Genomic DNA, 25436 nt, shown 5'->3' with positions numbered 1-25436 from the left:
TAGCCTTTATTTTTTTTCTCCTTGGAAACATTGTACTAAATCCCTGCTTCCACGAAGCGGATTAGCTTCTAGACAATGCTGTGTTTGCACCTCAGGAAAGAGACTGCCGAACGTTTCACAGCGGCAGAAATCTGCTGCTTTCCATGCTCGATGCTGTCACGCTTAAAGGGCCGGACCCTCAGGCGGGGTAAATCAGCGCAGCTCCTTTGAAGTCCATTGATTTACACTAGCTAATGATCTGGCCCAAAGTTCTCCGGCATTTTCGAGTCCAGAAGAGAACTCGGCTGGATTTCTAGTGTGTGGAAAAGCGGCATAAAGGAAAAAGAAGACGATTTCATATATAGCTTTCAAACCCAGCTGCTCTGACTGGGGTCAGGATGACTTCACGCTGCATTTATAATTTATTCCTCTGTTGCAAAGTGGATAATGAGTTATTGGAAAAGGCTTTGGGCTCATGGTACAGGGCAAAGAATAGCAGTGTAGATGTTCCCACCTGGGTTACCCCCGGGCTCTGAGACCTGTTGGGGGGGGTGGGTCTCAAAGCGCTGGGCCTGATCCCTGTCTTCATTGATGTTATTGGACAATTGCTCGCTGTCGTTGGTGGCACAGGCATGGGACCGCTGGGAAAAGGATTATCGCTGCCTTGGTCCTAATGGAAAAGCAAACCAGTTAAATGCTTTTTGTGTGTGTTGGTTTTTAATTAGAGCAACAGGAATGTGTATAATTAAATATTAGACAAATGTGTTGATTTAACACTGGAGAAGCTGTCAGCTTAATAAACACATGGAGTAGAGAGGCCTGATAGGACTTTTAAACACCCGAACTCAGTGGGGACTATGGTGCACTTCTCTCTGCGTGCCTAGGGCCCAGGAAATTGACTTCACCCTGTGTGTCTTTGGGCTGGTCTCTTAGCGCAGGTCTATGCTTAACTCATCTGTCAGTCTAGTAACAGGGATCATAACTCCATGAACGGGAGGATATAAGGAGGTTGCCTGTGACAGCAGGGGTCTGGAGATCCTTTCCATATGTTCTTAATGTCAGTTACAGGGGTGATATTTACATATATTTATTTCTTATGACATTACCATGCTGGTGAAAGCCCTACTGTAAACACAGTTATACTGGCACGAAGGTGCTTTTACCAATGTAGCTTATTTCACCAGTATGAGACTCACTGGCAAAAGCGCTCTGGTGTGCACCGTAACTCCGCTTGCAGGGTTTGCTGGCATAGCTACAACATTTTTCTAGTGTAGAGAAGGCCTTCGTCTCTGCACCTCAGCTCCCCATCTCTGAAAAAGGGATAAGAATCCTTCCTTTGTCCACTATGTCTGCTTAGGTTGTGAGATCTTTGGGGCAGGGACTGTTTCTTGCTATATGTGTGTAGCACAGTTGGGCCCTGTCTCGGTTGTGGCCTTGAGAGTCTGCTGTATTGTTAATATATTTATAATCCATTTCACTTTAAGGCTTTCAGAGCTGCAAAGTTGAGGTTGGAAAACTTCAGGAGCAGCATGGTCTGGTGACTGGGGCCTGGGACCGAGACCAAGGCCCTGGTTTCTATTCCTGGTTCTGCTATGGATTGGCTGAGGCAAATTGCCTATCTTCTCCATGCCTCAGTTTCCCCATCTGAAAAGCAAGGATACTGATGGGGCCCAAAGTGTTTGGAGATGCACAAGCAAGAGCAAAGTGCTGTTTAAAAAAACAACTTTTTGCATTGGAATTAAAAACTGGAAACACTAGAACTGTTTAAAAAACAACAAGGAGTCTGGTGGCACCTTAAAGACTAACAGATTTATTTGGGCATAAGCTTTCGTGGTTAAAAACCTCACTTCTTCGGATGCACCAGACTCCTTGTTGTTTTTGTAGATACAGACTAACATGGCTACCCCCTGATACTAGAACTGTTTAAGATTTTTGGTTTTTATTTGTTTTGGGAGGGGTCTTATATTGATCTTAAGCCTTTTTTTAAACACACTTAGAATCTCAGATCGAAAGGGCCACTTCAGTGAGATCCCAAATTACAGCTGCACAAGAACCAGGAAATCCTCTGCCTGGGGCCCCCAGCACCCGCAGTACAGGTCTATGTAGACTTAGGCTTGAAGAGTTAGCCTCGAATATATCTGTGCAATGAAGCCAAGTAACAGTCCCCATGATGCCCATAACTTACGCTCCCCTGACTCTTGTGTGATGATGATGGTGCATTAACGTAGCATGTTGCACTTCATTTCCATGGGTCTTCTCCTGAAAAGTAAAATTAATGCAAGAGGAAGGTATTTCAATAGGGCAGAATTGTCTGAACCTTAAACTGTGCAATACGTTTATTTTTCAAATTAAAAAAAAAAAAGAAGTGGCCCCTCTAGGCTGCGAGAGCAGGAGAAGCTCCAGCTGACAGGGTGCACGATTTACATTTTTTTGGATAAACTAAGTCGGTACAGACAGTGGTGGATTTAGTGATAGTGGGGCCCTGTGCCCAGCTTCATTTCTGGGGCCCCTCCTTGGGACCCAGCCAAGAAAAAGAACATTCTCTCTTATCTCCCCCTGTTTTTCTTCCTCCTCCTCCTAGATTATAAGTAATGGGAAGTAAATGAAAATGAAGTGAGGTACCTTGATTGGGGCAGGGTGTTGGGGTGCAGGAGGGGGTGTGGGGGTTAGGTTCTGGGAGGGAGTTTGGGTGCTGGGAGCGGGCTCTGGGCTGGGGCAGGGGGTTGGGGTGCGGAAGGGGATGTGGGGTTGGAGTCTGGGAGGGAGTTTGGGGGCGGGCTCTGGGCTGGGGCAGGGGCTTGGGATGCGGGAGGGGGTGCGGGGGTCAGGCTCTGGAAGGGAGTTTGGGTGCTGGGAGCGGGTTCTGGGCTGCGGCAGGGTGTTGGGGTGCAGGAGGGGGTGCGGGGTTGGAGTCTGGGAGGGAGTTTGGGTGCTGGGAGCGGGTTCTGGGCTGCGGCAGGGGCTTGGGATGTGGGAGAGGGTGCGGGGGTCAGGCTCTGGAAGGGAGTTTGGGTGCTGGGAGCGGGTTCTGGACTGCGGCAGGGGCTTGGGATGTGGGAGGGGGTGTGGGGGTTAGGCTCTGGGAGGGAGTTTGGGTGCTGGGAGCGGGTTCTGGGCTCTGGCAGGGTGTTGGGGTGCAGGAGGGGGTGCAGGGTTGGAGTCTGGGAGGGAGTTTGGGGGCGGGCTCTGGGCTGGGGCAGGGGGTTGGGGTGCGGGGTTGGAGTCTGGGAGGGAGTTTGGGGGCGGGCTCTGGGCTGGGGCAGGGGGTTGGGGTGCGGAAGGGGGTCAGGGGTGAGGTGCTTAGCTCGGGCAGTGCAGCTCCCAAAGAGACCAGCACACACACCCCTCTGGCAGTGGCTCCTAGGCGGGAGTGGGGGGGGGCAGGGAATCTCCGTGCGCTGCCCGGGGTGAGGGCAGTGCGCAGAGCCACCTTTTCCTCTCCCCTCCCTCCACCCCCCCCGGCAGGGGCGAGCAGAGACGTGCCAGCAGCTGGCCGTTTCTGGAAGTGACGTGGGGCCACCAGCCACGGTATGCAGGCAACCTGCCTGCCTGAGCCCTGCTGCGCCGCCGGCTGGGACTAGGGAGCAGGTGGTCAGATGAGATTTGTCCTGCATTTTGGGGGCCCCCTGTCGTTGGGGGCCCCATGCCACCTCCCAGTTTGTTTCATGGTAAATCCGTTCCTGATTACAGAATAGGCAACGTATCCAGGAAGTGTCATAATTAGACCTGTGCATTCTGACAAACATTCATACAGATCAGACAGATGGTGCGGGCAATGCAGTTATAATATGGAAACAGCCACAATTAACCAGGGCAGAGGAGTGGTCATGTAACCCACCGAGGAGCGTGTCACAGGACCCCCTGCGTTCACCCTCAGAGGATGTGTTACAGCCCAATTTAGAGAGCACTGGCTCATCAGCTCAAGCTCTTAGGGAGGTCCTTGGTTCAGTCCCGTGTCAGCCGAGATGTTCATTGTCACATGGATTCAAGGGAGAGACACCCCATGGCAATTGGCATCTCAGGGGATGGCTACTTAGAATCATAGAATATCAGAGTTGGAAGAGACCTCAGGAGGTCATCTAGTCCAACCCCCTGCTCAAAGCAGGAACAACCCCAACTAAATCATCCCAGCCAGGGCTTTGTCAAGCCAGGCCTTAAAAACCTCTAAGGAAGGAGATTCCACCACCTCCCTAGGTAACCCATTCCAGTGCTTCACCACCCTCCTAGTGAAATAGTGTTTCCTAATATCCCACCTGGACCTCCCCACTGCAACTTGAGACCATTGCTCCTTGTTCTGTCATCTGGTACCACTGAGAACAGCCGAGCTCCATCCTCTTTGGAACCCCCCTTCAGGTAGTTGAAGGCTGCTATCAAATCCCCCCTCACTCTTCTCTTCTGCAGACTAGATAAGCCCAGTTCCCTCAGCCTCTCCTCATAAGTCATGTGCCCTAGCCCCCTGATAATTTTCATTGCTCTCCGCTGGGCTTTCTCCAATTTGTCCACATCCTTTTTGTAGTGGGGTGCCCAAAACTGGACACAATACTCCAGATGTGGCCTCACCAGTGCCGAATAGAGGGGAATAATCTTTTCCCTTGATCTGGTGGCAATGCTCCTACTAATGCAGCCCAATATGCCGTTAGCCTTCTTGGCAGCAAGGGCACACTGCTGACTCATATCCAGCTTCTCGTCCACTGTAATCCCCAGGTCCTTTTCTGCAGAACAGCCGCTTAGCCAGTCGGTCCCCAACCTGTAGCGGTGCCTGGGATTCTTCCGTCCTAAGTGCAGGATTCTGCACTTGTCCCTGTTGAACCTCATCAGATTTCTTTTAGCCCAATCCTCCAATTTTTCTAGGTCACTCTGGACCCTATCCCTACCCTCCAGCATATCTACCTCTCTCCTCAGCTTAGTGTCATCAGCGAACTTGCTGAGGGTGCAATCCATCCTATCATCCAGATAATTAATGAAGATGTTGAACAAAACTGGCCCCACGCCCAACCCCTGGGGCACTCTGATTGATATCGGCTGCCAACTAGACACTGAGCCACCGATCACTGCCCATTGAGCCCGAAGATCTAGCCTACTTTCTATCCACCTTATAGTCCATTCATCCAATTCATACTTTTTTAACTTGCTGGCAAGAATACTGTGGGAGACCATATCAAAAGCTTTGCTAAAGTCAAGATATATCATGTCCACCACTTTCCCCATATCCAGAGAGCCAGTTATCTCATCATAGAAGGCAATCAGGTTGATCAGGCATGTCTTGCCCTTGGTGAATCCATGTTACCTGTTCCTGATCACTTTCCTCTCCTCCAAGTGCTTCAAAATGGATTCCTTGAGGAACTGCTCCATGATTTCCAGGGACCGAGGTGAGGCTGACTGGTCTGTAGTTCTTCGGATTATCCTTCTTCCCTTTTTTAAAGATGGGCACTATATTTGCCTTTTTCCAATTGTCCGGGACCTCCCTCAATCACCACAAGTTTTCAAAGATAATGGCCAATGGCTCTGCAATCACATCAGCCAACTCCCTCAGCGCCCTTGGATGCATTAGATCAGGACCCAGGAACTTGTGCACGTCCAGCTTTTCTAAATAGTCCTTAGCCTGTTCTTTCACAACTGAGGGCTGTTCACCTCCTCCCCATACTGTGCTGCCCAGTGCAGCCGTCTGGGAGCTGACCTTGTCTGTGAAGACCGAGGCAAAAAAAGCATTGAGTACTTCAGCTTTTTCCACATCATCTGTCGCTAGGTTGCCTCCCCCATTCAGTAAGGGTCCCACACTTTCCCTGACCACCACCTTGTTGCTAAGATACCTGTAGAAACCCTTCTTGTTACTCTTAACATCCCTTGCCAGCTGCAACTCCAGTTGTGCCTTGGTCTTCCTGATTCCACCCCCGCATGCTCAAGAAATATTTTTATACTTCTCCCTAGTCATCTGTCCAAGTTTCCACTTCTTGTAAACTTCCTTTTTGAATTTAAGCTCACTGAAGATTTCACTGTTAAGCCAAGCTGGTCGCCTGCCATATTTTTATTCTTTCTGCACATCAAGATGGTTTGTTCCTGTGCCCTCAATAAGGATTCTTTAAAATACAGGCAGCTCTCCTGGACTCCTTCCCCGCTCATATTAGCGTCCCAGGAGATCCTGCCCATCAGTTCCCTGCCCAACCAGCTCCTGCTTAATGTGTCTGTGGCTGATCTGGATGTGGAGTGTCTGGTACAAGCAGGTGCCTCTTATGTCCCTTGGCATCCTGTCTCCCCCCTCCCCCCACCCCGAGCTGGTTGGGAAACTATTTTTTGGTGGTGTGAAAAAAATCTCAACAAAAGCAATTTTTTATCATTGTTGTTGAAAGCTTTTCTTTAGTGTTTCAAGTTTTCATCAAACCCCGTGTAGACGTTCCGGGGTGGGGCTCGTCCCTTCCAGGGGCGCCTGGGAGCCAGGCCGCCCCGCTACAAAGCTAATAACAGTTTAGGGCTCAGACCTTTGGGCAGGGATTGAGCACACAATTAACAGTTCCGGGCTCAGGCCCTTAGGCAGGGATTGAGCACACAAGTAACAGCCCCGGCCCTAGATCAGGCCTTGTAGCAGGGGGTGGGTCAGTTTGGGTTAGCCCAGGCCCTAGGTCAGGGCGGGGCAGCAAACAAATAGTCTGTCAGAGGCCCAGGCCCCTTAGACAAAGAGGAGGAGAGACTGCCACCTGGCGCGGGGTGGCAGGGGGGAACACAGGCCCACCCACTCCACTGTGTTCCAGCCCGGGACCCTATCCGCAGCAGTCTGTCTGCCGCGCAGTCAGTGGGGATCCTGACCGCAACACACTGACATGGGTTCGGGGTCTGCTATCCCCCGGCCACTTCCCATCTCCTCCTCCATGGAGCCACTTCCCATCTCCTCCTCCATGGGTACTTGTTCCTCCTGAGTTTCGTCTGCTGGGTCGCAGATCATGGGCTCCTCCGGGCCCCGAGCAGCAGGTAGGTTTGTTGCTCCCTCTGGGCCCTCGGCGGGGGGAAGCTCAGACCGCTCCTCTGGATACCGGGCTCTCGGCAGGCTCGGCCAGTCCTCCTCCGGATACCGGGCTCTCGGCGGGCTCGGCCAGTCCTCCTCCGGATACCGGGCTCTCGGCGGGCTCGGCCAGTCCTCCTNTTGGCCGGCTCAGGCCCGCGGGAGTTCGGGCACCAGCGTCTGTCCTCTCCCGCTGCCGGCCAGCTACTGAGCGCTGTGGCTTGGCCTTTATACTTCCTGTCCCGCCCCTTAACTTCCGGGGGGGGCGGAGACAGGCGGCGGAGGCTCCGCCCACTCTGGCGGCTGTTCTGGCTCGTCCCTTCCAGGGGCGCCTGGGAGCCAGGCCGCCCCGCTACACCCCCATCTTGTTTTTTTTGGCAGAGCGGATTGATTTTTAATGGCTGATTTTAATTGGAGGCAGGAAACTATTTTAATCATTTTAATTCAGAGGGCTCTTGATAAATTGGAGAACTGAGCTACAGACAACAAAGTGAAAATCAGCAAAGACAAATGTAAGGTGCTACACCTAGGGAAGAAAAACCAAATGCACAAATACAGAATGGGGGGAAACTGGCTTGACAGCAGCACTGCTCAGAAGGATCTGGGAGTTGTGGTGGATCCCAACCTCAACATGAGTCAGCAATGCGCTGCTGTTGCAAAAAAGACAAATGCAATTTAGGTTGCATTAGCATAGGCATAGCATGCAAGTCACAGGAGGTGACAGTACCGCTCTACTTGGCGCTGGGTAGGCCTCAGCTGGAGTACTGTGTCCAATTTTAGTCACCAATGTATAGAAAGGATGGAGAGAAACTGGAAAGGATCCAGAGGTCAGTGACAAAGATGATCAAAGGAATGGGATGGAATGGAATGCAAGCTATATGCACAATGGCTGACGGAACTGCGTATGTTTCGTTTGGAAAAGAAGGGACGTGATAGCAATCTTCAAACACTTGAAAGGTTGCCATAAAAAAGATGGAGAAAAGTGGCTTTCTCTTGCCACAGACGGCAGGACGAGAGGCGATGGGTTCAAACTCCAGCACCGCAGATTGAGATTAAATCTCAGGACAAACTTCCTCACTGTCAGAACAGTAGGACGATGGAACAGATGCCTAGGGGGGTCGTGGAAGCTCCGTCACTGGAGATTTTCAAAAGGAGGCTGGAGCCACCTGTCTTAGATGGTTTAGACACAAGAAATCCTGCATCTTGGCAGGGCTTAGACTAGATGACCCTTGTGGTCCCTTCTGACCCTGTGGTTCTATGTTTTTCATTTGTACTTTTCAGTTATTTTCCTAAAGAAAGGTTGATTTTTTTAGATTGGTTGGTAGCCATTAAAACATGTTGATTTGCCACTAAATGGAACCTTTACACTAAAGTTGGTGTTTCCTTTTGCTAACCAGGAGACTACACTATATGCATTGCTTATTTAAGCAGTTATTTAGCTTGACTTACATTTATTCAGATTCTTAATTTTTAATATTTTATTATGTTAGGAAATGGTGAATTATGCCATTCTTATTTACTAGATGATTAATTTGCTTGTGATTGGTTCAGGCTCTATTTGGATTGTCATTCAATTTGAATTTAAAATGCACAAAAACAGCATTTAATTTTTTATCAAAAAATGAGCTGGTACCATAAGCAAATTTTTTATCAAAGCATGGTTTGCATTTAAAATAAACTGATTTATTAAACATAGGAAGTATTATCGGTAGAAGTAGTATATTGAATTGATTGTTTTCAGTTATGTCTTTCAAGATTTTAGAACTAGTAGATCTCATCCCCTAACACCTTGTTTTGGTTCATAGATTGGAAGGGGAAAACAAACTTTCCTGCTTTTTCAACTCTGAACTGGTTTCTTAACTTTGAATGAACTAGCCATTGAACTGAACTGGATGAACAAACTGAAGTGAAGAAAATATTTTTTCTGTACTCCCCAGAAGAGACTCCTGCTATCAAAAGCTGGTTTAGCACTTCAGCAAACTGTGGTTCTGGGTCTTAGCCAGTGACTTCCACCAGTTCAGTGGTTTGACTTTCTTAACTTGACAGCAAACATACTGATTAATATTTCTTTTTTGTGTTTAATTTAAATGATTTTAGTAGATTATTATAAGTTTAGGCCTTAACATAGGTTTTGAATTTCAAATTTAATTTTAAATATTTTTTTTTTAAATTAACCAGCATTTCATTTAAATAAAAAAACCCTTTTAAAACAACAACAACATTTTTTTTATTTAAGAAAGAACCAATCGATTTCTGTTCCTGGTTTTTGAACACCAAAACCAAAATCCCAAAATTTACAGTTTAAAATAGAAAAATTTTGATTTTCGGTTGTGAAAACCCCCAAAACTGTTTTTTTTGGGGGGTTGGCAAAAATATGAAACTTTTTTTTTGACTAAACCAGAATTTTTTTCATGTGAAAATTTCATGTCAAACAAAAAAAGTGGACTTCTTGATCAGCTCTGCCCTCCTCCCCTGCTTTTGGTGCCATGCCACTGACTTAGGGTGCTTAGGGACATAGGGGGTTGGATCAGGGCCTGGGTGCTGTGACTTTCCTAGTAGTGGAACCACAATTTTCATGCCCTTCAAGTCTCCTGCACCCTGCTGTATCACCCCCACCCCCACATTCCCTCTCCCAGCCATGCAACCCCCCCACCCCAGCCAGGGAACATCAGTGGAGAATTATCCTGATATCTGAGGAACCCATCCCAGCAGCAGATCAGCCTGAGGGCCTTTCCCTGCACCCCCACTAGACTCTGCCTGATGAGCACAATGAGAGCTGCCTTTTCTTTGCGGCCCGTCTGCAACAAGCTGGGACACGAAAGAGAAGCGTGTGCCCCACACTTGTTCTCTTTCTTTGGCCTCCAACCCAAGTCCCGAGCGACGCTTTGCCCTGGTACAGCGCCGTTCGTCAGACACCCTCAAAGCATTGCGCCCACATTGGTGAAACCGTCCATCTCCAGTTTCCAGGTGGGGAAAGTGAGGCATGGAGCGACAAAGGCCACACTGACTTGGTGGAAGAATTGGGATGAAAACTCGGAGCTTCCGGATCCCTGGTCCCTTGTTCTAATCATTTATTTTGGGTGGTGTCATGGTTAAGGCACTGGACTGGGTGTCTGTAGATCTGACTTCTATTTCCTGCTCTGCCCTGTGTAACTGTGTACCTCAGTTTCCCCTCTGTGTGATGACAGTAATAATCCTTCCCTTCTCCATCTTCCCTATTTAGATTTATAAACGGGCTGGGACCGTCTCTCACTAAGTATTTGTGCAGCACCTGGCCCAGTAAGGCCCTGATCTCAGTTGACTACGGTCACACAAAGAACTACAATGACCAGCCTGCCCCTCAAACTAGGCTTTGTTCCCGTGGATTCAGTTCCTTTCTCATTGGCACCTTGTTATTTTACTTCTGTGGTTGGTGTTGTTGCTGCAAAGTGTTCAATACGATGGCAAAGGTGACCCTGCAACCTGCGTTTCTTTCCCCCCTTCCAGGTAGGGTTTCTGAAGATACTGCACAAATACGAAATCACGTTTCTTCTGCCTCCCATTCAAAGGCTGGGGAAGGACGTCTGTGCCATTCCGCTTCCAAACGTGAACCTTAAAGTCATCAGCATCACGCCAGTGGCTGAAGGTAAGACCCGCCCTTCCGGCGCCAGCCTACGGATGTTCAGAAGGGCAAACGTGTTTACTTGAAGGTAGTTTTATTTGTATAGACCCTGTGATCCCCAGGTGCTCTGAATGTCTTTCTTTCCTTAATGCCCCCTGCATAATGACTTCGTAGAATGAGGGGGTATCAGCATGTGACATGCCAGGTGTAGGAAGGCATTAGGGGAGTGCACGCACTCAGCCAGCCGGGGACTGATTTCATCCTCCCAGTTGGGCAGCAGCTTCTTTAGGTGGCCAGAGCCTAGCAGCAGAAACCAGGGCTAGCAGTAGAATTCTTTTGAAAGTGTCGACCAGTATGTGGACAAGGGTGATCTAGAGTACTTGGATTTACAGAAAGCCTTTCACTAGGTCCCTCACCAATGGCTCTTAAGCAAAGTAAGCAGGCATGGGAGAAAAGGGAAGGTCCTTTCATGGATCAGTAAGTGGTTGAAAGAAAACCAAAGGGTAGGAATAAATGGTCAGTTTTCAAAATGGAGAGAGGTAAATAGTGGTGTCCCCCAGGGGTCTGTCCTGGGACTGGTCCTATTCAACATATTCATAATGATCTGGAAAAAGGAGTAAACAGTGAGGTGGCAAAATTTGCAGACGATACAAAATTGCTCAAGACAATTAAGTCCAAAGCTGACTGTAAAGAGTTATGCAGGGATCTGGCAAAACTGGGTGACTGGGAAACAAAATGGCAGATGAAATTCGATGTTGATAAATGTAAAGTAATGCACCTTGGAAAAAAAATAATCCCCACTATACATACAAAATGATGGGGTCTAAATGAGCTGTTGCCACTCAAGAAAGATCTTGGAGTCACTGTGTAGTCAGAGTTCTCTGGAAACATCAGCTCAATGTGCAGCGGCAGTCAAAACGGCGAACGGACTGTTAGCGTCATTAGGAAAGGGCTAGGTAATATGATAGAAAATATCATAATCCCTCTGTATAAGTCCATGGTACTCCCACACCTTGAATACTGTGTAATTCTGGTCATCTCATCCCCCAAAAAGATATATTAGAATTGGAAGAGGTACCTGTGACACTCTGCACCCCATATTCATCAGAGTGGTTTGATTGTGATATGATTATGGCATAATTAGGATGCATCTTATAGAGAATGTGTGGTGAGGTGTCAATGGAAAAGTGATGGTTTGCTAATACAATTATCCTATTAGTATGAATGTCTCATTTTTGTATCTGGAGTTATGAATATTGACTCTGCATCTTTATTTCAAATGTGCTTGTCCTGGGTAACACCCCCAAGTCTTTACATCCGTTCTGCCGCACACTGTGAATGGTCTACTCGAGTTGAATGGCCCATCAGCAAAGACAATGGGCCATGGGGAAAGCTTATCTTCACCCGATGAACTGTCCAGGGGATGCTTCAGCCAGCCTATGGATACTGGCTGCCATGATTCATCGGGACATGCAAGGGCTTGTGACTAGATCACAGGACACTGAACTCCTTTTTGGTACCTGTATTTTTCCACAAACTGGGCTGGGAGCTTGGCTTGGAACAAAGAGGTTCCCGCCCTATGGAATAAGCTATAAAAGGGGAAAGTGACATCACCAAAGGGCCTCACTCCCCACACAAAGACTGAACTGGGGGAAGTGCTGGTCCCAGGCAGGGAAGAAGGAAGCCTGCCTGTGTATGGAAGCTTGGTGGACTGTTTATACTATCTAACAGGGTGAGACACTGCTTAATTCAAATCCTATATAGTATATTAGGCTTATATTGAGTTTTAGTTTATTTGCTAGGTAATCTACTTTGATCTGTTTGCTATCCCTTATAATCACTTAAAATCTACCTTTCTGTCGTTAATGAATCTGTTTCATATTTTATCTAAGACAGTGCGGTTTGAGTGATGTGTTTGGGGGAAATCTCAGCTCAGGAACAAGAGTCCGTGCACTCTAGAAGTGGCGGACAGGGTAATAATTCATATCCTGGTCAGGACGGTACAGCTCTGGGGTGCTAGGCTGTGGAGCTGGGGAGAAGCCTTCATGTAACTGCAGCTGGGTGTGTCCCTGCCTCCGTGAGTGTCTGTGTGAGCACGTCCTGGAGGGGATTGTAGCGTGTCTCAGCATCACGGGGTCAGAGGGAGCCCAGGCTGGGGAGGCAGAGGGCTCAGCGGTACCTCAGTTCCAGGTGACACCATGGGGGGAACCCGTCACAGTAACGAGAAGGGCAACAAAAATGATTAGGGGGATGGAACAGCTTCCACCTGAGGAGAGATTCAAAAGACTGGGGCTGTTCAGCTTAGAAAAGAGACGACTAAGGGGGGATATGATTGAGGTCTATGAAATCATGACTGGTGTGGAGAAGGTGAAAAAAGGAAGTGTTATTTATCCCTTTATATAACACAAGAACTAGACATCACCCATTGAAACTAATAGACGGCATGTTTAAAATGGACTTAAGGAAATATTTCTTCACACAATGCACAGTCAACCTGTGAAACTTGTTGCCAGGGGATATTGTGAAGGCTAAAAGTATAACTGGATTCAAAAAAGAACTAGATGAGTTCATGGAGGATAGGTCCATCAGTGGCTATTAGCCAAGATGGGCAGGGATGCAATCCCATGCTCTGGGTATTCTTAAACCTACGACTGCCAGAATCTGGGATTGGACAACAGGGGCTGGATCACTTGATAGTTGCCCTGTTCTGTTCATTCCCTCTGGGGCACCTGGCATTGGCCACTGTCAGAACGCAGGATACTGGCTAGATGGTCCATTGGTCTGGCCCAGTACTGCTGTTCTTATGACTAACCCAAAAGGATCCCCAGAATGTGCCCTTAAAACAGAGATGTTCCTGCCTTCCAGGGGCACATGGCTTCCCTGCCATCAGCGTGGTACACGGGCACTGTGTGATAGAAGCCATTTAGCACTTGATTAGGTTGGCACCCATTGCAGCTCTCTGATGTGAATGTAACGTGATTGTAAAGTGACACCCCCTAGTGGCGGGTTCAAAGAGTGGATGAAAGTCTACTCCTGCTGGCAACCGGAGCCACTGCTTCGGCGCAAGTGGCAGATGTCTGCGCTGTGCTGCTGAAGGCCTGAGGTTCACGCCCTGCTGAGGGGGGTTTTAGATATTGCATGACAGCATTATGGGTGGAGTGGGGCATCCCAGTGATAATTGCAGGGGCTGTCACATGGGATATCTGGGTTTCCTAGACCTGTATTTATTGCAGCAGTGCCTGTAGGCGCCAGTTGTCACTGGGGTCCCTGCTGGGTCATGTGCTATATACACACGTCCTGAGACTTCCCTGCCCCAACGAGCTCACTAACCACCAGACCACTCTGCCTCCCAGTACCCCCTGCCCCACTCCTTCACTGGCTGATCCGGCTTCTGCATCTCATCTGGCCAGTGAAGCAGCAGTCGCAGGCTCCCAGTGAAATCCCGGACCGACCCTGGAGGCTGAAGGGACAGTAACGCAGAGGAACAGGAACAGCGTGGTGGGAAAGAGCCTCTTTGGATCAAAACTTCGCTCTTGATGTGTCTGTGCATTGAAGTGCAAGTGGTGCTTATTACCAGTGGCCAGTGAAGGGTTAATAAACCCTGGGGATTTTAGCACCCTGCTTTACTGCCTGAGATTTACATCTCATTGTCCACCAGCTCCTCCGCCCCATTCCAGCCTGCAGCCCTCCTTAAAGGGCCAGCGGAGGATTCCTCTTGCATGTGGACGATTATAGGGCGAGTCGGGCAGTTTCTGTGCTCCCCTTCTAGCCCCAGCAGAGGGAGTGTGGCTGAGGAAAGAGGGCGTGGCCAAGATGTCCCTCTGCTCTGGCTATTTCCCGACTATCTGACTGGTCTTTTGGGGCTGTGGACTAAATGGAATCTAAATTTGTCTAAACGGAATCCCAAGAAGAAAGTTTCAGTTACAGGAGTAGTGCTTCCTTCAAAATGCTTTGAAAAATAAATTCATCTCTGTTCACCTAACAACCTGTCTCCTCCTGGCCTGGGTCATCAACAGCGTTTGAACCTGTGACCTTCTGAACAGCAGCACAGATGTTTCTATCACTTGAACTAAAGGAGTAACTCTATCAGCTGACAGCAATAGTAGGTAATTATCCTCTATTGGACTAGCCACTAGAAGGGGACATGACACACGTTGTTAGTGTGTTATGCTTGTTTGGGGTTTATAATATTTGAGAAACACAGTTGAATAAGAAAACACGACACAGGGTCATCTGTGTTCTTACCAAGAAAGGGATAAATTCTGTTTTCAAGATTTTAGGGCCAGTTCTGATCTTGGGGGCCCAGGTGTAACCTTGGAGCAACTCCCAATGTGGGCAGATTTACACCGAGATCAGAATCTGACCCTCTTCACCCTCCTGTCCCTTTTGTTGCTTTGCACTATAAATACTTTTAATGTGGCGAGAGAGAACGTTTGAAACTTACTGTAGCCCAATAACTAGATTTCACCCAGCGTTCTGTATCATTAGCAGTTGAAGCCCATTGTGTTGAACCTATGCGAGTTTCTGCCATTGTGGGTTGACGCACATTTCCTCTTTGAAGTGAAGCCTGATTCTAGCATTAATTTGTTCCCAACTGCAGCGAAAATTCTGGAGGGTTGGGCCATATGATGGAAACCTGAACAAGACAAACACAATCTTTTGTAGGTGTTCTTCGTAAGTATCAAGTTCTTGCATACAATGACAGCGTGTTGCTCTGTTCACTGAGTCACAGTAGGCAGTAGGCGCTCCTCCCTGTGTGCTGACTTATCGCAGGCTGCCCACACATCAACGTGGGAATAATAGTGAGCGTCCTTGAGCCTCTTGTGTCAGTCACTGGGTGTGGGAGTGTGTTTCTGCCTGTAGAAAAGGCATTTCTCCTCCAATTCTGTTGCTGATTTTAACCTTCTAATCTCATTCCACAAGTGGTGATCAGGAAACTCATTCTTTTTGAAAGAATAGAATCCTGTTGTGTGCCTTTGAAACTTTACACACCACTTTGTCTTTGCCACTAAAACTCAGGAGGAGGATGAAAACTGTGGTGACTATTATTCTTAGTATGCATTCTGTTAGCCCCTAGAGGCTGCAGTCGGGGTCCCAGCTGCACAGCCATGGAGGGAAAGGACAACCCTTGCTCCAAAGAGCTCAGTCGTGCATTATGACAACATGCAGCAGGGGGATGATACAAAGAGAGGGTGGAAGGCAAGACAACAGTTAAACAAACTGCACAGTAAACAGTAGCCACAGCTCATGGCCTGCATAGGGGTTTGTTCCTCAGCACGGCAGAGGTGAATCTAAGGAGGGATTTTTGCAGGGAGCTAAGGTGGTGGCTTTAGGGATTTCTTTTTTGGGAGGGAGGGAGTTTACCTCCTGCATAAGGGATATTCTGGGAGGAACTGGGCAAGTGTTTGAGGAAGAAGCTGATTTGTAGGAACCTGGAAACTGCCAGACTGGAGCAGACCTGAGGTCCATCTAACCCAGTATCTCGGACAGTGACCAGCACCAGGTGCTGCTGAGGAAGGTGCAAGAACCCAGCAACAGCAGCTGTGGGATAATCGGCCTCTCGCGTTAGGTTTCGTCCTGATTTCTCATAGCCAGGTTGACTTAATCCTGAAGCGCAAGCATGGTGGGTGCCAAAGACTGGCAGCTCCGGCGGAGTGAAGTGGTGCTAGTCTCCGTACACTTTCCAATGCAGAGCGCTGCTTTCTGTCTCTAGAAAGCAAACCCAGTGCCATTTGGTGCCAGTCAAACAATCTGCTTTAGCTAACCATAGAACAGTTCTGCATGTGGCACCGAATATCCCTCCATCTCCCTCCAAATGTCATTGGGACAGACAATCAGTTTGGGGGTTAAAGAGGGGAAGGGTTATCTGCTTGTATGTGTAGCCGCCACTGGCTGAAACCTCTGCTTGTGCTCGCCTCCACCTCTGTGTTACTGCCGAGTTTGGGGCTCTCCTGGCAACGTTTCTGTCCTTTGCCCTGATGTGATGGAATATGTGACAGTGGCTGGACTGTTTCCAAGCAGATCTTGTTTTCCTCCCACGTGTGTATAAATGTCCAGTAAGTACAAGATCTCATTTCAAGTAGTGCATTTCGCTGCTGGGTTTTGTAACCACAGACGCCTTGCCTTCTGGAAATGTACTAAGGGACAGGATGTGAGTTTGGGCACAGATCTGGTGGGCTGTAAATGGCACTGCCCGAGGAGGCAGGGTGGCTCCCGGACATCCCTCTACATGGTTCCTTCCCTGCTTGTAAGTAGATGGGCAGTAAATTAGTAACCCCACATTCACTCCCCTGATTGGCTCAGCCGCTTTGGCCAGTGAGTGAGAGCTCCTTTCCCCTCCTGGCCCATCTGCTTTAGGCAGTGAGTAAATACTTACTCTTCCATGCCTGGACCCAAGAGCCAGGTCTCCCTTAAAGGGTATGGGGGGGGGGGTTCTTTCTCCCTCTACCTCCCTTGCATGGGTACAATGTCCAAGACACAATCTAACCCTGAGCTGTTTGCCGCTAACATCCTGCAGCGATGAGTTCCACAGCTTGTTAATGGGATCTGCACAGTTCTGGGAATAAGATTTGTTAGTGGCATTATCTCTGTTGTGGCGATGCTGAAAGCTCCCCAGTCAGGACTGGGGCCCCTTTGGGTAGGGTGCTGGGCCTGCACATGGCAAGACACAATCCCTACCCCCAGGGAATTTAGTTTCCAGTTTCTAGATTTTTTTTACCTCTGCAGCCGCAGAATGGCCATTAACCCTGGCTATTTAACATCTTTCATTTGGGGTGATTGCGCTGGATTGTAATTAGCTGCAGAAAGAATACCGGTGTTTCCACGGGTCACAGTTTGTGCTGTGGCTACTTTACAGCTGTCTCCTCTGACCCAGCATTCAAGGTTCTTTAGAAATGACCAGTTCAGAGGTGCACTAGGGGTGCGGTAATGGATACCCCCGGGATGGGAGATGGATTAGGAGTGCGGATGCTGTAAACAGAAGGCACACGAGGGTTTGACTGTTCGTTTTGTAGTGAAATCTCTCTCTTCTGTTGTGGACTTTGACCCTGTTTTGGGCCCTGCTGCATGTGCTGGGAGCTGATAAGACTGGAATGGAATGCCTGCAGCCCAGCTCTTCCACTTCTACAACTTTCTGGGGTTGATATAGATGGCATTCATTCTAGTTCCCAAAGTGATTTTAAATTCCTGGTGAGTCACCCCTTCTCTGCCATTCTCAGCTCCAAATTCATCCCCAGTAAGGTAACAAGTGTCATCTCAAACCTTCGCTGCAGGCTAAGCTGTCTCCCAGGGCTCCTCCCTCCTCAGTGCTCAGCCCACACCCTCAATCTTCTCTCCCCAGAGAGCCTCTCCCATCTGCTTCTGAGCCACTTAACCCTTTCCTAGCAGATTCCACACCAGCTAACTGGGTGGGAAGAACCTTGCCAGCCTATTACACGGACCCGCCAAATGTTGTGGGGTCATCTTGTGTAGCTTCTGCATTTGGGGTGCACTGCTTGAATCATCGGGATTGGTTGTGGAGCTGTCCAGTCCTGCCCCTCCCTAGAGACAAAGTACAGGGCTCCATCCACACCATGCAGGAGCTCGCTCGCATGCTGTGTGTGTGCGTGTGTGTGTGTGTCTGCCACACCGTAGCAATCTCTGGCAAGGGGGCCTGTTGTGCCAATGATCTTTTCGCCCTCCCCAGGCAGATGGAGGGGTAACAGTGCAACAACACAGCCCCCTCCCCCACCCTGTGTGACCCCTTTAACAACCTGGGGGAGGAGGCTGAGCTCCCTTCCCCATGGAGCAGCTGTGCAAGAGAGACCTGGCCTGGGTCCCCGGAGAGGGTGGGAGGTCACTTGCATCTGTTCTCGGCTCCCATCTGGCCATCCATGTGATCTGTCCATGAAGGCTCACCCATGAGGTGGCCTGATCGGCCTTTGGATTTGGGACTCCAGCTGGGACCCCACCTTTGACGTAGAGCCAAGGGGCTTGTGCTGCCCCCAGGACTCTCACCTCCTTCTTGGGCCCCAAATCTGCAAAAGTGCCCAGAGTGCACGTGCAAAATGCTAGGCCTGGGGTAGCTGATGCGCGTGCACATGAGTAGTCTTGCACACTCGTGTTGCTGTCTGTGTCACTGATCACACCCCAGTCTCTGTCAATGTCACTGGTTTTACCCCTGTATCTTCTCTCTCTCTTGTTAATGGGGGCTCAGTGGTTTGAGCATTGGCCTACTAAACCCAGGGTTGTGAGTTCAATCCTTGAGGGGGCCATTTAGGGATATGGGGCACACAACAACAACAACAAAAAACCTGTCAGGGACAGTACTTGGTCCTGCTAGTGAAGGCAGGGGGCTGGACTTGATGACCTTTCAAGGTCCCTTCCAGTTGTATGAGATAGGTATATCTCCATATATTCTTTTTTATATATTATTCTAAATGCAACTTACATTGAGAGTCTTAACTCCCTTCTGTCTTGGTGTGTTTCCCTCTCCCTCCAGCCCCTCATCTCTTGTGTCAACTGGAGGCACCCCTCCACCCCCACACCCCTTTCGTTCTCACTCCTGTGTTGCAGGGTGCTTAGGTTTCCCTCTATCTTTTCTCCCCCTTGAGCATCTCAGCTGCCAGGCTAGCCGTGTAAATCCAGCTGGGCTGCATTCTGCCGCTCCCCTGTTCTGCGCTGGTGTGTCCTTTCCTGCCCCACCTCTTGTCCCAACCTCTCCTCACCTGCACTTGTTTCGGGTTGAATGACTCTGAGAGACAGTGCCGGATTCCGCCCCGCCCCACTCTGGCAGCTTTGTGGGCAGGTTCTCTGACATACCAAAGCATTTCAACACTCAGAGCTGGAAGAGACTTTTATAGGATCATCCCATTCATCATCCTGCCTGTACTGGATAGTTTCCTACCCATGTACTTCCAAACACTTGCATGTGATCCTACTAGTTCTTTGTACCGATAGCCCTTCTGTACCACGGATCTCAAAGCACTTGACCAAATATGTGCTGCCCCATTTAATTTAGGGGGTGGAAACAGAGGTACAGAGAAATGAAGTGACTCCCCCAAGGTCACATGGCGAGTCAGGGGCCTTGAACCCAGGAGTCCAGACTTGCAACGCTGTGCCTAATCCATTCAATTGCAGGTCACGCACTAGGATGGGACTCGCTGCAGTACTCCACTGGTTGATGGTTTCCACTCGGGTGGCTTAGAAACAGAGGGCTTTGCCGCTCCTGCCAGTGCCGTGTCATGCACCCGATGACAAACAGGCACACATTGCCTCTAGAGCAGAAGCAGATCAGACAGCTGACGGCTTTCAGGCGAGGGCTCCCAGCCGTGCTAGGACAGTCACAGACACACGCTGGTTTCTTTCAGGAGCCCAGAGCTGGGGCGTTAGCTGTTTGTTTGAGCCCAGAGGAAGTGCCTTCCTCTCAGAGGAACAAACCAACAGGGACCTCTAGCACGGAGCAGGAATGGGGAAATAAGCCTGCTGAGGGGCTATTGCTAAACATATAGTACTCCTGGCTGTAGCATTTCTGTGCCAGAGGCTAGACGGACCAGGTGAGCCCGTATGGTGATCCGGGTACTTACTTTTCCTTTATCCCCGCAATGCATGAGTCAAGTAATGGGGTAGGGAGTCTCTTAGCTGCTAAATCTCCAATTCCAATCCAGTCAGCAGGGACGGGGGGTTATTCCCTGGGCTCACTTGGTTTGTGTGAAATGAGTTGCTGGGGTCTCTGTCCCAGTGAGACAGCTTGGCCACCACCACAGCTGGCCCCCAATTAGCCGTCTGGGCTGCCCAGTGTTTCCTATGGTAGGAGACAGATCTACTTGCCCAAGATGCCGAGTGAATGCTCACAAATTCACTGCCAGCGCCTCCCAGTGTTGGGGGCAGGAGGCACCCGTCGAGGGGAGAGACCGAGGGCTTTTTGGTGCTGTGGCTGCTGGGGGCGGGGTATCGTTCATTTGCCTGCCCCAATGGCGTAGCCAGAGCAGTTAGAGCAAAAATCAGAGCGCAGATGTTAGTGGGTCTACGCGACAAAGGTGAGAAAAACAGTTTCTGCTCTGGCTCTGACCCCCTTCACCACCAGGACTGCTGTACCGGGCTCCATTGTGTTTTCCCTTTGATGCATTTGGATGCTGAGTTGGACATCTGGGGCCGGATGGGGGCAATGGGCCCCGTCGGAAACTGACTTTTATCACGTCCTCAGCGATTTCAATACGAGAGCACACTGAAGCAGCCTGCAATCAAAGCCCGTGGTGGCGAATTGTCCAGAGGTAGCCACTCGAGTGAGCACCATAGGCTCCTCTGGACTCTCTCATCAGCCATTTCTTTCCCAGCTCGGCACTCACTAGAGGGGCTAATCTTTTGGGACACTTGGCTGCTCAGACTGAGGTGACGGGGGCCATAACAGTCCCTAGCTAGCTGAGTATCCCATTGCGGGCTGCGCGGTATCATGAGGGCCCACAGAGCAATGCACGGGGTCAGACGCGCAGAACAAGTGTCAAGCTGGCTGGCCGAGGAGGGAGCTGGGCAGCGTTCACCCTGAACCAGATAGAAGCGCTTGCTGTGTGACCCCATAACGAGGCTTCATGGGCTGGGATCTAGGGTGGAAAAAACCCTGCTCGCCTGCTGGGTGGTTTAGTGCTTCTCCGCCAGGCTCCCCACTGCACTTCTGATTGCTTATCTTCGAGGCCAATTCCAACTGTCCCAGGCCGGGGGGGTTTCCACCCTTTCCCCTCGGGAGAATCAGTCAGAGCTTCCCAGATCTCGGCCCCTGCAAGACTTGACAGTTCGTTAATTTCCCCCCCCCCATTTTTAAATTCGTCCTGTTAAAGATTATAAGTGCCTGAAATGCTGTGGAGCTCCATTGGGTAGAGCACGGGACTGGGAGACCTGGGTTCTGTTTCCAGCCCTGCCACAGACCTGCTGTGTGCTCTTGGGGGGGAGGGAGGGGGGTCTCTCAGTGCCTCAGTTTCCCCTCCCACCCTGTGTGGGTCTGGCCCATTCAGACTGCAAGCGTTCTGTGGCAGGGACTGTCTCGCATTATGTATCTGTGCAGCACCTGGCACAGTGGGCCCCCAATCTGAGCTGGGGCCTCTGCGAAACAAATAATGAACGGGCTGCCTCAAACCTAACTCTAGCATCGCTACCTTGCTGATGTAACCTACCCAAGGAGATCAGCCCCAAGAAGGCAACCCGTACAAGTTTATCCCGGTGGCATATTGTACGGGTTCATGATACCTTTTGAATTCTACATTACCCTGCAGCATCTGACATTCGTTCTTGGGATGCTGCTCTGAAGGGCGGCCCAGCTTGTGACTCTCATGTGGAAATATGGTATCTGTCAGAGCTATCACGTCTCCTCTGGCCTGTGACAACCTTGCAAAGAAGTCGTCTGGATGATCTCAATAGCAGGGCTGCAGGCTGCCAGCATGCCAAGCCCTCAGCATCATTCGGCTGCTTCTGAGAGCGGCACGCCAGATGGAGCTGGCCCAGGTTCTGCCTTGGCAGGGAGATCCGTGACCCCAGAGCAGGGCTCTGAGAACGCCGGGACTCTAATTAAAGCTGCTGCATTTCGCTAGTGATTCCTCCTAGGCCCAGAACACCGGGGTTCTTGTCAATGGATCAGAAACCCTTTGAATGTTTCCTTGCGGAACAGACTGGCCCGGTCCAGATGCTGCCCTCTGACTAGGATGCATCGGCATCCTTGCCTCCCCTTTTCAGATGGATACAGGCAGTGAGCCAGGACCACCTGCTGGTCACATGCGCCCCACGAGATTGTCCATCCTCTGCTAGGCTCTTCCACAAGACACTGCCCGTTAGCAGCCCTGACCTTTTGAGATCGCCAAACGGCTTCCCAAAGAGTCCATTCAATGGATGCATTGGGGTGCCAGCAGGCTTCTGAAGTGGGACATGATTGATACCCTACTTGGAAGTGAGTTGTGTCCCTGCCCTGCCTTTCAGTAGGAGCTGTGTGTCTATCCCCCACCTTGTACACTGGAAAACCTTCCTCTGGGGCTTTTTAATACAGAAGCTTATTGAGTGTCAAGCCTAACCTATATATATATTAAAAGTAGCTCTTTGCCTGTTTGTAACATTGCGGCTCTGATTTCAAAACCAAGCCACTTTGTGGGAGCAAAGGAAAGTAGATTTCCGTTCTCTCCTCTCCCAAATCCATTGCTGGTTTTCCTAGTGTCGGAAGAAAACATCCTGCAGCTTAAATACTAAAATGTGATTTATTTATTTATTTTATTCCATTGCTGTCCGTGGTCCGCAGCAGCTCGGGCTGGGCTGTGGCACGCGTCAGGAGAAGCCAGTCACTTGCATGTTGATGGCAAAGAGAACATCCAGTTGATACTGTGCAGGAATCTCGTCGCTCTAATCAATTTGTTCCAGCAGCTCTCTCTAGTGACAAGCAATGATACGCGCCGCGCTCCACAGGGCACGCGAGGTTTGCAGTTGTGGTTGGACCTCAGTCAAAGGTAAGTGAGTGCCACTGTGTGAGGTGCTGAGCGCCAGAGATAACACAAGGAAATAAATTCCCAACTGTCCGCCAACACCGTGGGCGGCATCCATTGAATTCCCCATCATTCTGTTCTTTGCTTTCTCTGTCCCAGTCTGCTGAGGAAACTGAGCCCTTCCCTCTCCTCTGTCCTGAAATCTGTGCACCTGGGGCCTGATCCAGCACCCTTAGACCCAAAGAATCCATGGGCTTTGAATGGGGCTCTCGGTTCCATTCGTAGATGTGCTGCGCAGTGAATGGAGTGGGGGGACCCTACAAACCCACGTGAAGAATTGTCCTGTAGAGTTAAGTTCTGTACCTGCAAAATGAAATCCTCTTCCCCGACCAAGCCAGGATAGCCCTGCTCCCACATTCACACATCTCCCCCCTGTGCTCTGCAGCGCCCATTGCAGTCCCAGGGTGCAGCGGCCTTGCACCTCCATCCTGCTCTGCTCGCCCCCCACGCTCTGCCCACTCGTGCTGTCAGCAGGAGCTGCCCCTCACAGCAGATGGTGGAGCTCTTCGGAGCTTGGCCTCGCAGGTGGGGCAGCTGGGAAGAGTTGCCCGTGCCTGGGGTTGCTCGTTAGAGGTTCGGGGGCAGCTCTCCAGCTGGGATGAGGGACCTGGGTGCGGGAGCTGAGCCGCTCCAGAGGGGCTCCGATGGCATCGGTCGTTCCCCCGGCAGCCTGCTCTATCGTGAGGCTGGCAGTGAGGTGGCGGACGGCCTGTGAGTGCCAGCGGGAGGGATCTGATGGGCTCCTGTCCCGTGGTTGTGCTGGAAACGCAGTGGGACGACTCTGCCTCCCCGCTCAAGTCTGTCAAGTCCCAGTTGGGAGGCGTGTGTGGACTGTCCTCTCCGTGGCTCAGAACTCTTTCCTGGTGCGAGGCCTGTGCGGGTTCCTCGGCCGGGCAGGCAGAGCGGATTAGCCCAGCGCCGGGTGTGGCTGGAACCGCAGAGCGCTCCTGGGATGGTGCAAACTCTGGGCCTTCCGCTTTGAGGCTAGGCTGATGTGCAGGGAGTGATGGGAATCCTCCTGGTCCTGCTTGGCTGAAGGGGCGGTATTGGGTCTGTTAGTGGGGGGTCCTTGCCTGCCCCCCTTTGGGAGTGGCTGTGCACTCATCGCTTGCAGGGGCAGAAGGGACCGTTCTGACCATCCAGTCCAGCACAGGCCAGGGAACCTGGCCCAGGGATCCTGCAGCCACCACCTGGCCGACTCCCACCCAGTACCCACCCTGCCCCTTGGGTTCAGATTCCAAAGACCCGGAATGTCTGGCTGCCTCAGCTCCTTGAGCCTGGGCAGACCTGGGCATGGCACAGACGCCGCACGGGCCGTTCTGGTAGATTGTCCTGGTGATGCGTAAAGACTCGCCCCTCGGAAGGGGGCCCATGCAGCACACACTCCCCTCTCGCACCCCATCCCGAGGCCTTGTGGGAGCCATCCGGGGAGGGCGGCATGGACAAAGGCATCGTCAGCCTGTCCCTTCCCGCTCTGTAGGACGCTGTCCAGGAACGTCCACGGCGGAGCTCCTCCTTTCGCATCTGCTTAGTGAAGTTCTGCTGCCTGTCCCCATAGATAACGAGGGCTCACGAAATGCCTGGAAAAAAACCCCAAACCACATTTTGAGAGGGTTGCACCATCTTGTTTTAAACTCTCTGCTGTGATGCTCGGTGCACTCTGGTTTTATCACCTGCAAGCAGGGTTTAAGGAGCCCTTTTGTTTCAAAGGTTTGTCATGCAGCCACTGTTTTTCGAAGAGAATTTTAGATCAGCCGTGGGGGGAAGGGGGGATCATTAAAAAGCAGCTGTGGGCTTGCATAGGCTGCAGAGAGCAAGCAGCTGACCCCAGCAGGGCTTTGATGCCTGGTATTGTACAGGGGGATCTTTTGAAGCTGGCACATACAGGCTGGAGTATTGGGTGTCTATACAGTTAATTGGTAAATTGTATGGGTTTTGATAGGTCAGAGGGGTTTATACATCTAAAGGCAGTTTGTTCAGCTCAAAACTCTGCGGGGGGGGGGGAGGTGCACATAAATATGCTCATTTACTTTAGTTGATGTTGACCAGGTGGCTGTGGGTCAGACTGAAACCTGTGAGGGGTCATGTCAGTTTTCTGTTGAGATCTGCAGAACTGGAAGTCAGTAAATTCCTTCCTCTCTCGCTTTGAATGGGCAGCATGAAGCCCTCCTGGAATTCCCATTGACAGTGTGATTCATTCGCTCTCATAGCAGTGCTGTACCCCCGTAAAGCCCCTTTTGGTCCATCGATCTTGAAAGTGCTTACCAAAGTAGGTCATTGTGAGCCCCATTTTACGGATGGGGAAATTGAGGCACGGGCATTGGGTGGAAACACAGCACTTCCATTCCCAGCTCTGACCCAGAACTCC

The 25436-nt window shown here is 50.4% G+C and overlaps 1 protein-coding gene across 2 annotated transcripts in view; it reads left to right on the top strand.

The window, feature by feature from the left end:
• Positions 1–25436, top strand: part of C5H20orf27 (chromosome 5 C20orf27 homolog) — a 156715-nt gene that overhangs the window by 93742 nt on the left and 37537 nt on the right. For both annotated transcript variants that reach the window (XM_034771760.1, XM_034771761.1), the window contains one exon: positions 10460–10598. In XM_034771760.1, coding sequence (XP_034627651.1) covers positions 10460–10598 — 139 coding nt within the window. The remainder of the gene's footprint in view (positions 1–10459; positions 10599–25436) is intronic.

This window comes from Trachemys scripta, chromosome 5 (genome assembly GCF_013100865.1).
Source record: "Trachemys scripta elegans isolate TJP31775 chromosome 5, CAS_Tse_1.0, whole genome shotgun sequence".
Taxonomy (NCBI): Eukaryota; Metazoa; Chordata; order Testudines; family Emydidae; genus Trachemys; species Trachemys scripta.
This window is presented reverse-complemented; position numbering and strand designations above follow the sequence as displayed.